At 32.9% G+C, this 12,345-nt stretch overlaps 1 protein-coding gene across 1 annotated transcript in view; it reads right to left on the minus strand.

The window, feature by feature from the left end:
* The window catches only part of KIF3A (kinesin family member 3A), a gene marked incomplete at its 5' end in the record, with an annotated part of 87,558 nt that overhangs the window by 20,978 nt on the left and 54,235 nt on the right, over positions 1–12,345 (minus strand). The window contains 5 exon segments of the mRNA XM_082651250.1: positions 783–854; positions 2,557–2,655; positions 7,609–7,783; positions 8,088–8,285; positions 8,912–9,051. Of these exon segments, the coding sequence (XP_082507376.1) occupies positions 783–854; positions 2,557–2,655; positions 7,609–7,783; positions 8,088–8,285; positions 8,912–9,051 (684 nt within the window).

Raw genomic sequence — 12,345 nt, forward strand, 5'->3', positions numbered from 1 at the left:
AACTAGTACAAGGAAGTATCAACTCTCTTTCCTTCTGAAAACTAAATTATACATAAAATTAATAATACTTTTCAACTTAATTTATTAAATTACAGTGTAAGAAAAGGCCTTTAGGTTTGAAATAAGTCTAGATAGATAGATCCTGCATAACAATTTCGTGTGGATCTGAATTCTCTAATCATACCTTAGAAAGTTTCTTAAAATCAATCAGGCAATTCAGAAATAAGGATAAATGGCCATTTGAAATAAAATACCATTCAATTTATCTTTACTTGCTTCAAACTTTACATTTTTCTTTATTAGGGAGTTTTCAATCTTAAGCTACCCCTAAGAACAGGACACCAAGGAGTAAAATCTTTTTAACTATAAGACATGTTATAAAGGGCACTGGTGTACTTCCAAATATAAGGTGTACCTTAAGAAATTCAGGATTTTGTTATTACAGGTCCCTTACCTGACCAGGATGTATCATGAAACATAAAAAGGAACCAAGAGTTATTCTCTTATACAGCTTACTAGCTCTCTTTACATTATCTCAACTGCAAAAGCATGAATCTCTCTTCCATTGTCTCAAACATAAGCGTAAGCATATGTTTTAACAATTACGGTTAACTGGAAGCAATGAAGAGGGGAGCTAAAGTCATCACATGCTTTGTTTTACTGAGAAGTCCAACATGTATTCTTTAAGTAATGACAGGGAGCGGTGCAGCATTTCTCAAATGAAGCCCATGGGTTATGGAAAAGCCAAAGCTCTGTTAGAGAATTTAAGAGCTACCACTCACTAGGCAAGAACTTATCCAGAGGTTTCTCTATGACAGAACATGTGGAGTCTGAACTACTGCTGCTGCTACTGCCTGGAAGACAAAGAAATGAGCCCAACGGGAACCAAAGAAAGAGGAAACAAGAAAATGAACACATACACAGAGAAAAATTCAATTCCAAAGAAAGAATTTTAAAGGACAATCAAGCTTTGTATTAAAGAACCAAAACCTACTTTCCCTTAAAACCAGTCTTGGTACTCTATGCAGTATTCTCTAATTACAAAGCTATACAGGGGAATTAGAAACTCTATTCCTTTAAGTATCCACTGTGGGCAAATCCCACTATTCACTTAAAATATAGTAATTCAGAGGGTTGGAATGAAGAGAATAAAAATAAACAAATCATTTGGTGACATTTAAGTCTATTTAAACCATTTAGGTTGATAAGCTAAAGGAACTGAGTTTTAAATTTTAAAGTCACGAACAATTAAAATTACAGGAATGATAAATTACCCTTTAATACAGACAGTTTGGTTTGTCTTCAATTTCACTCTTTCACCTCCAAAACATCAAACTATCAGATGTGATTATATATGTTTAAGGTTTCACAGCAAAACTTTGAAAGGCTTACTGAAATTTTTAAAATTTCTAAGCCTGGAAGGAAGATATGTTACTATTAAATATTTTAACATATTAAGCAGTGGCATTTTTTTCTATTTAAAACTTTATTTTTAACAAATCTATCATCTGCTTTAGCTTTGAATACTTTACTCTGAAAAAATAGGTGTGAACACAAAACCACTTCTCTAAATCAGGGGTCTGCAAACATTTTCTGTAAAGGGACAGATGATAAGTGCTTTAGGCTTTGTAGGCCAGACAGACGCATGTGAAGGCAGCTGTAGACCATATGTAAACAAATGAGCATGGCTGTTTCATAAACTTTTATTTACAAAAACAGGTGGTGGGCTGAATTTGGCCAGCAGACTACTTGCCAACTCTTGCTCTAAATTATATTTTTCCTGTCTTTTGAAGGACTCTTTATGGCTTTTAAATTAGGGACACCTGATCAAACAGCAATGGGTTTATTTTCAGCAAGAACATTTTAATAAGACAAGCAAAATATGCACCAGCTTGAAAACAATGATCCACATTAATGGAAGAGAGTTCTGAAATAAATATTCAGGGTTAAAGGATTTGAAATGTAGGCCATTATAATATGTCTCTCTCTTTTGCATGTCATCTATATCTTTATCACAATGAACACAGTCTCAATTCGTACTTGGCAACAAGTGCCCAGTGTAACAGGTGAGAATGAGGGTACATTTTATAAAGAGAATACATTTTACATTCTATTAAAAATACAATCCTTCTACAAATTTATTACTTAAAAATTCAATGATTAAAGCGTAATCATGTTTGAAAAAAAAATTTCACATTATCCTAATTTCCTAAAAATTTAGATTCCTAACATAAATAAAAGTCCTCACATTAAATTAAAATCCCATGTGAAATTTTAAAATGGTATATCCACTATCACAGATTTTTATAATTCTAAATTGTAAAAAAAAACAAAACCAGAACATATTTTATGCTGATTCATCTAGAAATAGGAGATCAGTATAGGAGGAAAAAATAATGCAAAGTTAACCAGGTATATGGCATACTTCCTCTGTTCTAATTGCTACCACAATTAAAAATGGCAAAATAAAAGTCATGCACTCGACAGTCTTAGGAATGTTAAACCATCATTAGGCAGCAATCTCATTTAATTTCCAGAACACTAAAATGAACTTACCCCTTCTTTTTTTCCTTTTCTCTCCATCTTCTCCAACCTCACCCTCTTCATCATCATCCTCCTCTGACCCACTGATATCAGAGCCTGATATTTCTTCCCCTTAAATAGAAATTTAATACAATGATGTTTATTCTGTGCCAGGTCACTGGCTATTTAGGAAATGCCTATATAAACTTTCTTCATTAAGTTTTTGTGCCCTAAACAAACCTTATTTTAATATTCCTAGACAGTATATCAGATATGCTAACCTCAGAAACAGATACAATGTACACAGAGGCTTTATTTTTAAAGTTCCTAAAGAGAAGTTAGATTCTGATCCATTTAAAATTTCAAATTATTAGTTTAAGTACAGTTCTAAATGTTACATGTTAGAGTTATTATTTCAGTCTTTAAAAAATATGATCACTTTTGGGGAGCATTTTCTTAGTTTTCTGTTTAAGATTTTAAATCCATTCAACCTGTTTATTTTTTTAAGGGCCATAAAACTGTCATCGAACACAATGATCCCACTTTTAGGACTATATCACATGAAGTAATTCAAAAGAAGAAGAGCTTATTTGTACACAAATATGTTAACTTAAAAAAATCAAAAAAAGGGATTAAGCTAATATTAATGCAAATCAGTGCTATAATACCTTCAAAGTAGTTATTTAAAATTACTACTGTCCATATATGAAATATCTAAGAAAATAAAAGTAACTGGGGGAGGAGTAAAATATACACTAATCATAATATAATATTTGAACCTACAAATAAAAGATGGAAAGAAATCACAGAGTCTCGGGAGAAGAAATTCATTAAACATATTTTGTTCTTTAGGCCTAGAAACAATGACACCCTGGTAGCAATGAGCACACCTAATGCCTAAATCTTGGTTTCTAAATACCATTCTCCAATGAAAGGAGCCAGGGAGAAATAAATGATTTTAAGGCCAGGGTAGGGAAAATAAAAAAATGAGCTCTAAGCATCTGTGGTGCCAGAAAGTGAGGAAGTGCTCAAAAAACAAGTAAACAAACAAACTGATGGGAGCATGTTGACAGGATATATGAACTACCCTGAAGGAACTCCTAATGGCCAAAGCTGGAACAATCTGAACAATAAAATAAATAATATTATTGTATTATAAACCCACAGACTAAAATAATTATCCATGAGTCCATATTGACATAAAAAATACTCAAATAAACAAACAAGTGGGGGAGAAGAGACTGCTTTTCCTTACAGTAGAATTCCAGACACTCCAAACACTAAACATTAGAAGGAACAATGGGAAGAAAATGTCACCATTGAGCAAATGCACAAACTACTGTTGGATGCTAACATTAGTGGAAGAAAGTATGATGAAAAACAGGACCTTTGTATAGTCTCAAAGAATTTGGTTGGCCAAAAGGTTCATTCGGCGGGTTTGCAAAGCAGAAACAGAGACACAGATGTAGAGAACAAACATATGGACACCAAGCGGGGGGTGGGTGGCAGTGGGATGAACTGGGAGACTGGGATAGACATATATACACTAATATGTATAAAATAGATAACTAATAAGAAACTGCTGTATAAAAAATAAAATTTAAAAAGTAAAAATATAAAACATAATTTAACAAAAGGTTCATTCGGTTTTTTTCCATAAGATGGCTCTAGTAGCACTTAGCTGTCTTTAACTTCATTTGAAACAATTTTGTTAGATTGTATGTGACAGCTGTCACATCAACGTGTATTTAAAAAAAAGACTTATCAAAGCTGGTGAATTTTTGTGTACCCATTTTAATATTGAAGATGGAAGAAAAAAAGGAACATTTTTGGCATATTATGCTTTATCATTTCAAGAAAGGTAAAAACGCAACCGAAATGCAAAAAAAGATTTGTGCAGTGTATGGAGAAGGTGCTGTGACTGATCAAATGTGTCAAAAGTGATTTGTGAAGGGTCGTGCTGGAGATTTCTAACTGGATGATGCTCCACAGTCTGGTAAACCAGTTGAAGTTGACAGCAATCAAATCGAGACAGTAACTGAGAACAATCAACGTTATACCACGCAGGAGATAGCCGACATACTCAAAACATGCAAATCAAGCGTTGAAAATCATTTGCCCCAGCTTGGTTATGTTAATCGCTTTGATGTTTGGGTTCCACATAAGTTAAGCAGAAAAAAAAAACACAACTTCTTGACAGTATATCCTAATGCGATTCTCTACACAAATGTAATGAAAACATCCCATTTTTAAAACAAATCGTGATGGGCAATGAAAAGCGGATACTGTACAATAATGTGGAATGGAAGAGATCGTGGGGCAAGCTAAATGAACCACCACCAACCACACCAAAGGCCGGTCTTCATCCAAAGAAGGTGATGTTGTGCATATGGTGGGACTGGAAGGGAGTCCTCTATTATTATTATTACTGGAAGGGAGCTCCTTCCGGAAAATCAAACGATTAATTCCAACATGTACTGCTCCCAGTTACCAACCGAAAGCAGCACTCGATGAAAAGCATCCAGAATTAGTCAACAGAAAATGCATAATCTTCCATCAGGATAACGCAAGACGGCATGTTTCTTTGATGACCAGGCAAAAACTGTTACACCTTGTCTGGGAAGTTCTGATTCATCTGCCATATTCACCTGACATTGCACCTTCAGATTTCCATTTATTTTGGTCTTTACAAAATTCTCTTAATGGAAGAAATTTCAATTCCCTGGAAGACTATAAAAGGCACCTAGAACAGTTCTTTGCTCAAAAAGATAAAAAGTTTTGGTAAGATGGAATTATGAAGTTGCCTGAACAATGGCAGAAGGTACTGGAACAAAAGGGTGAATATGTTGTTCAATAAAGTTCTTGGTGAAGATGAAAAATGTGTCTTTTATTTTTACTTAAAAACCGAAGGCACTTTTTGGCCAACCCAATATCTCTCCACAAGGTACATATTGATTACAAAGGAAATAATAAAATAGTAGATTTATAGTGGAGAAAATTTGCAGAATAATTATGAGAAAACTATAAATAAATACAAATTGAGGAACATTCTACAAATACATGACCAGTACTCTTCAAAAGCATCAAGATCATGTACAACAAATAAAGACTGAGGAATTGGAGACTGGTGGAAACTAAACAGACATGACAACTAAATGCAATGTGTGATCCACAACTGGATCTTGGACTAGAGGAAAAGGGCATTAGAGAGAAAACTGTCAAAAGTCTAGTAAGGTCTGTGGATTAGTTAATAAGTTTGTACCACTGTGAATTTCCTGGTGTCAATAATTGTACCATGGTTATGTAAGATGCTAACATTAGGGGAAGCTGGCTAATAGGTATATAAGAACTCTCCTTGCTATTGTGAGTTTTCTATAAGTCTAAAATTATTTCAAAATAAAAAGTTAAAAAATTATGCTTTTAATGTTTCTGCCTATTTTTTAACTGTTTTTCTGATTAACTCTATTAAATGGATTATAAAAACAATATGTCCTAAGAGCATAAATAAAATGAAATTTATTAAAAATAAAGTCAGCATTACCATATTATCCAGCAATTCTACCTCTGGGTATATACCCAAAAGAACAAAAGAATTGAAAGCAAGGACTCAAACAGGAATTTGTACACCACATTCATAGTAGCACTATTCACAATAGTCAAAAGATAGAAGCAACCCAAGTGTCCATCAACAGATGAAGGTATAAACAAAACATGGTATATACACACAATGGAATATTATTCAGTCTTAAAAAGGAAGGAAATTCTGACACATGCAACAATATGGATGAACACTGAGGACATTATGTTAAGTAAAATAAGCCAGACACAAAAGGAGACATATTATATGATTCTACTTACATGGGGTACCTAGAATAGTCAAATTCATAGAAATAGAAAGAACAGTGGGTTACCAGGAACTGAGGGAGAGAGAGGGATGGGGAGCTAGTGTTTAATGGGTACAGAGGTTCATTTTGGGATGATTAAAAAGTCCTGGAGATGGATGGTGGTGATGGTTGCAGAATAATGTGAATGTACTTAATGCCACAGAACTGTACACAAAAATAGTTAAAACGGTAATTTTTATGTTATGTATATTTTACCACAATAAAAAAATGTAAAAAAAAGGGTCAGCAAAATAAAGATATGAACTCAATATTAAGAAATCTAAGAAATTTTACATCTTTAAAACATACTGACTATAAATACCACCTAGTGGTCACATTTAAAATACCAAATTCCATTATCTAAGAGGCAGCTCAATTACTGCTTTTCCTCAATAATCTTACTCAAATTTACTGAATCAGCACCTTCTCCATATATTTGTGATGTTGGCATCTCTGGATTTCATATCTGATCTAACCAGTTTCCCCACAGACTGAAAAGAGGCAATTTCAAAGCCCTTTATTCACCTGGTATGCAAAGGAGCCCTATGCTAGTTAGTTCTTAGCACGAAGATTCAGGAAGTCACTGACTGCCTAATGATGGTTGGTAAATTTCTCACCCTAATGAATAAGGTCTTCAAATTTTCTAACCTTCTGACATGATATCTTGTTAGAAAAGAATTTCCAAAATAGAATCTCATGTTCAAATTTAAACACGAAAGCATTATTTTCAAGGCCATGCAATGAATTTTTACTTAAGAGTAAACTAGGTTTACCCATGACTCTCTGATTGCTTTGTTTACTTCAAATAATAGTGACTGATACCTATCACAAAGAACTCTGGTCATTTTCGCTAAATACATGTATGGTAGAACTTGCTCTTATATAGAGACAAATAAAAATTCATTATTTAATAAGTGGACATATGAAATCTTTACAAAAGATCATGGGGACTGAGATGGAGGTTTAAATTAAATGAATTTTTTTAAAAAAATCAATACACAAATATTATATAATTCTACTTGAGCTTAATATGGAAATGTTAAAGTATGTAAGTATCAATTTGCCTTGCAGAAATATTCCCTTAAATATCAATGTTAGAGGTTCAGAGAATTTTTAATAGGTGGCTTTTTATTAGAACACTTACTGGCTAAACAACATGTTTTTAGCCAACATTAAGATTAATATTTTGAGAAAATGTTACCTTCTTCAAGCTTTTTTTTCAGTTCTTCTATTTCTTTCTGAAACTGACGAAGCAAAGCATCCTTTGGATCTTCATTAATTCTAGCTTTATTTTTAATATTCTTAGCACGATTAGCATACCGCAATGTACTGATGGTTTCATCATAATTGTAATCTGCTGGTCCAATATTTGCACACTGTTGAATTAGGAATACAAAACGTTTTACACTTGACACAAATTAATACTACCATTATGAACATATCAAAAAGAATTCTGGAATATATTTCCATTCCAGTCTTCCTGAAAAAGAGGGCACCACCACATAGGCTTCCAAACAATACAATTATAGACTCGCACACATGGTGTACTAGAAAAAATAACTCCAAATTTTAAAAAGTAAAATAATCAATAGTTTTTTAAATGTTATGAATATTAACTACTGGCATAAGCAGGAATCTTAAATTTTCCTGATGATAACTATACGACCAATTAAGTCTTACCATCATGGTTTTTGAATTTCCTCCTAAGGAATCCTGAAGAAGACGAGTCAATTTAGAGTTACGATAAGGCACATGAGTGCTTTTTCCATCAACCAAGGCAGAAATAACATTACCAAGGGTAGAAAGTGAAAGATTGATTTTTGTAGCTTCTTTCAGGCGCTGCCCAGTAGCTCCAGTTTTTGCTTGTCTTTCTGAACCCTTACAATAAACAGAGACAGAAGTAAAGCTAAAATAAAAAATACAGAATATTCTTCCCAAAGTTAAAAAAAGTATTTTAACGGTAAAAGATCTAATATATCTGGAATTCACTTCAAAATAATACTGGAAGGGAAGAAGTGGCTGAGGGTAGAGATGAAATAGGACTGGCCATGAACTGATAATTGCTGAAGTTGGGTGATGGGTACATGAGAAATCATTATACTATTCTATCTACGTTGTATAGGTTTGAAATAGTCCATAATTAGTAGTAAGTTAAGGGGACTTCCCTAGTGGTCCAGTGGCTAAGACTCCACACTCCCAATGCAGGGAGCCCGGGTTCAATCCCTGGTCAGGGAACTAGATCCCACATGCCGCAACTAAGAGTTCGTGTGCCGCAACTAAAGATCCCGCATGCCACAACAAAGATCGAAGATCCCACGTGCCACAATTAAGACCCGGCGCAGACAAATAAATAAATAAATATTAAAAAAATAATAATAAGTTAAACACATACACAGGGAAAACTTAAAAATTATATTATCACTCCTTTTCACTTGAATTATTATTTATTTATAAAATAAAAAGAAATCACAAGAGTTATTCTTAAGTAGCATCCTGTTACTTACAGCAAGATCTACAAGATGGAGCTTCCCCATCCTGACATGCATGTTACCATCAACGCCTTTTTCACTGCATTCTATAGTAATTGTAAAGATGGCATGGGAACGGGAACTATGTTCATTCATATTAGTTGCACCAACAGAACCTTGAATAAAGGGAGGAAATTATTTAAAACTATAACAACAGAGAATGCCTTTAAAAATAATTAAATATCCAGAATACTGAATTTCATCAGAGCCAAAAGCCAGAGAGCATGGCTAAAACATAAAAACTTAGGTATATTTAGCCATTATTAGAAATTTCTGACAATTTATGTTGATAACAAAAAACTGTATTTTTTTCACATGAAAGAGGGGATTTGAGAACAAAATACTTAATTTCAAGTATTGCTGGCTTAAAAAATTAACTAATTTACATAAAAAATACATGTTAAATAATTCAAAAAATTAACTGCTGTTTCAGCTGTCTCTAAAAAGTATTATTGATATGTTCTGGGAATCAACCACAGGAATACTTGCATATATACATTAGATGATACAAAGATATTCAGGGAAGAACTGTTTACAACAGCGAGAGATCAGAAACAACCAATATGACAGTGGTTAATCAATTATAGAATAGTCACACTATGAATTACTAAGCAGTCTTTTTTAAAAAAAATAAGGTAGATCTGAATGACATGGAAAGATACCCATAACATATGAAAAAAAGAAAGGAATATAGAGCATAATCCCATTTCTGTAAAACAAAAGCATCCATTCAAAATATGCTAAGAATCTGAGTGTGTATAAATATTTTACATGAATATATTGTGCAAACAAAGAAAAAGATCTGTTTTGTTTTTCACAATAGGCATGTATTGGGTGTTTTTTTCTTAAATTCCAAAGTATTTTAAAAGCAATATGTTAATTTCACCCAATGCCAAAATTATTTTCCTACTATATTCATGTAGAGCTTCTCCATGTGAGCTGTGATTTTACAATTTAAACATTAAAAGGGTACTCTTTATTAGCAAATGGCTATATTATAAGTCAGATAACTAGAAAGTAAATTGCACTGGTAAAGAAAAGTAAAGCCCAATGAAAGAAGGTAAATGGAAAATCAGTGAGGGAAAATGCAAGGATCTGTGATTCCATACTATACTTTTCTGTTTTCTTTTAAATCAAGTTATGAATTTTTAAAATCAATTTTCTCCAAAAATATAAAAAACTAATAAATCTGACACCACTTCAAATCATCTAATCAGATGTAACACACTATACATATTTCCACAGAGTAGTAGGTCTTATTTTACCTTGTTTTTTTTCCACTTAACATTATCTCCTACATATATTTCCATGTAAAAACCAACTTGAAATTTTTACTAAAATTGAGTTATTATCTTACTGGGAGATATTTGAGGTTGTTGCCTATTTTAGTTCTTCATAAGGGACACTAATATGAGCATCTTTGAGTAGATACCTTTCTTTCTCTTTAGAATTATATCCATGGGAAATATTTTCCAAACTGGAACTACCTTATGAAAGGATAGGAATAGTTTTATCACTATGTGATTATCAAAACAAGCTATAGCAGTGTTTTTCAGTTTGGAGTGGGAGAGAAAGTGTAATTTGAAAAAGTCATATTAAATATTTTAATACCCACTGTTTTTGCAATATAAGTAAAGCATGCTATTTATGATTGTGATTTTTCTATATTTCCGGTTATGAAAACAAAGCAATGCAACAGATGTTACGTCAAAAGTGACCTACACTGAACTTTACAATCCCTAGGAGAGAACAGCTTGCAGCAATCAAGTAGACTAAATGATCCAACCTAACACACTGCATAATGGAAATAAAACATTTCCATAGCTGTAATTTTTGTCAAAATATTTATTTTGGAATAAAAAATTAAATTTTTATGTTTTTCAGGGAGGTACAGAAAAACTTATCCCAATCCTTCTCTTCCCCACCCCCCTCGTCCTTGGCAACCACAAGTCTGTTCTCTGTACCTATGAATCTGTTTCCATTTCATAAATGTGTCCATTTGTGTTGTATTTTAGATTCCACATATAAGTGATATTATATGGTATTTGTCTTTTTCTTTCCGACTTAATATGATAATCTCTAGGTCCATCCTTGTTGCCACAAATGGTATTATTTCATTCTTTTTTATGTCTGAGTAATATTCCATTGTGTAATATTCCTTCTTTATCCATTCATCTGTCGATGGACATTTAGGTTGTTTCTATGTCTTGGCTATTGTGAATAGTGCTGCTATGAACATAGGGGTGCATGTATCTTTTCAAATTATAGTTTTGTCTGGATATATGTCCAGGAGTGGGATTGCTGGATCATCTGGCAACTCTTATTTTTAGTTTTCTGAGGAACCTCCATACTGTGCTCCATAGCGGCTGCACCAATTTACATTCCCACCAGCAGTGCAGGAGGGCCCTCCCCTGCAGCTAAACCTTTAATTCTTGAACTCAATCTATTTGTTAATGAAGACTATTTTCCTCTCTGCTATCTTAGGTGTTCAAATCTCTTTACCTTCCTTTCATTTTATTTCTCTCATTACAATTTTTTCATTTTTCCTTAGACAAATCTCACATACTAAGTTAAATTAATTCTTAGGTAGTTAATGGAACGTTTTGGTCACTATTGTGAATGGAATCTTATGTTAAAAATTTCTTAAGTTAAATAAGCAATACATGAACATATTCCTGGTATAAAAAAATGCAAACATACAAAAAACATAAAGTGAAAGCTCCCTATATCCCTTTCCCCCAATCTTATTTCCCCTTCACTAAAGGTAACCACTATTAAATGTCCTTTCATTTTGTATTTCACATACATACATGTGAACACACACACAAAATACCCAAATATGTAGTTTGATAATTTGGCTTTTTTTATACATGAGATGATGCATTACATACTGTGCTAGTTAGCTTTCTTTTTCCCTTAATATATATCTGGAAAGTCTTTTGGGTCTCTACATGTAGATTTAACTCACTGTTTTGTTGGGTTTTTTTTACAGCTCCATTATAGTCCATAATATTTTTGCACCATAATTTATATAACCAATTTTTTATTGACAGTTATTTAGGTTGTGTCAAACTTTTTGCTATTACAAGTAATGCTGTAATAAGGTATTTTTTTGTTTACACCAAAAAATATTTTTCTAGAATATATATCTACAAATAGAAACAGTGGGTCAAAGGAATGCATCCTTAAAAATTTCAACAGATACAGTTATCCTGCCCTTCAAAAAGGCTGTATATTCCCATCACCATTGCCCATTTCCTTAGAGCCTCACCAACCTGGATATCCTTTCATCCAAACTGATGGGTAAAACATCTCCCATTGTTGTTTGAATATGCATTTTCCTGATTACTTGTGAAGTCAAACATCCTTTCATATACTTACTGCTGTGTATAGTTCTTCTATGAATAACA

This window comes from Grampus griseus, assembly GCF_964374135.1.
Source record: "Grampus griseus genome assembly, chromosome: 3".
Classification (NCBI taxonomy): Eukaryota; Metazoa; Chordata; class Mammalia; order Artiodactyla; family Delphinidae; genus Grampus; species Grampus griseus.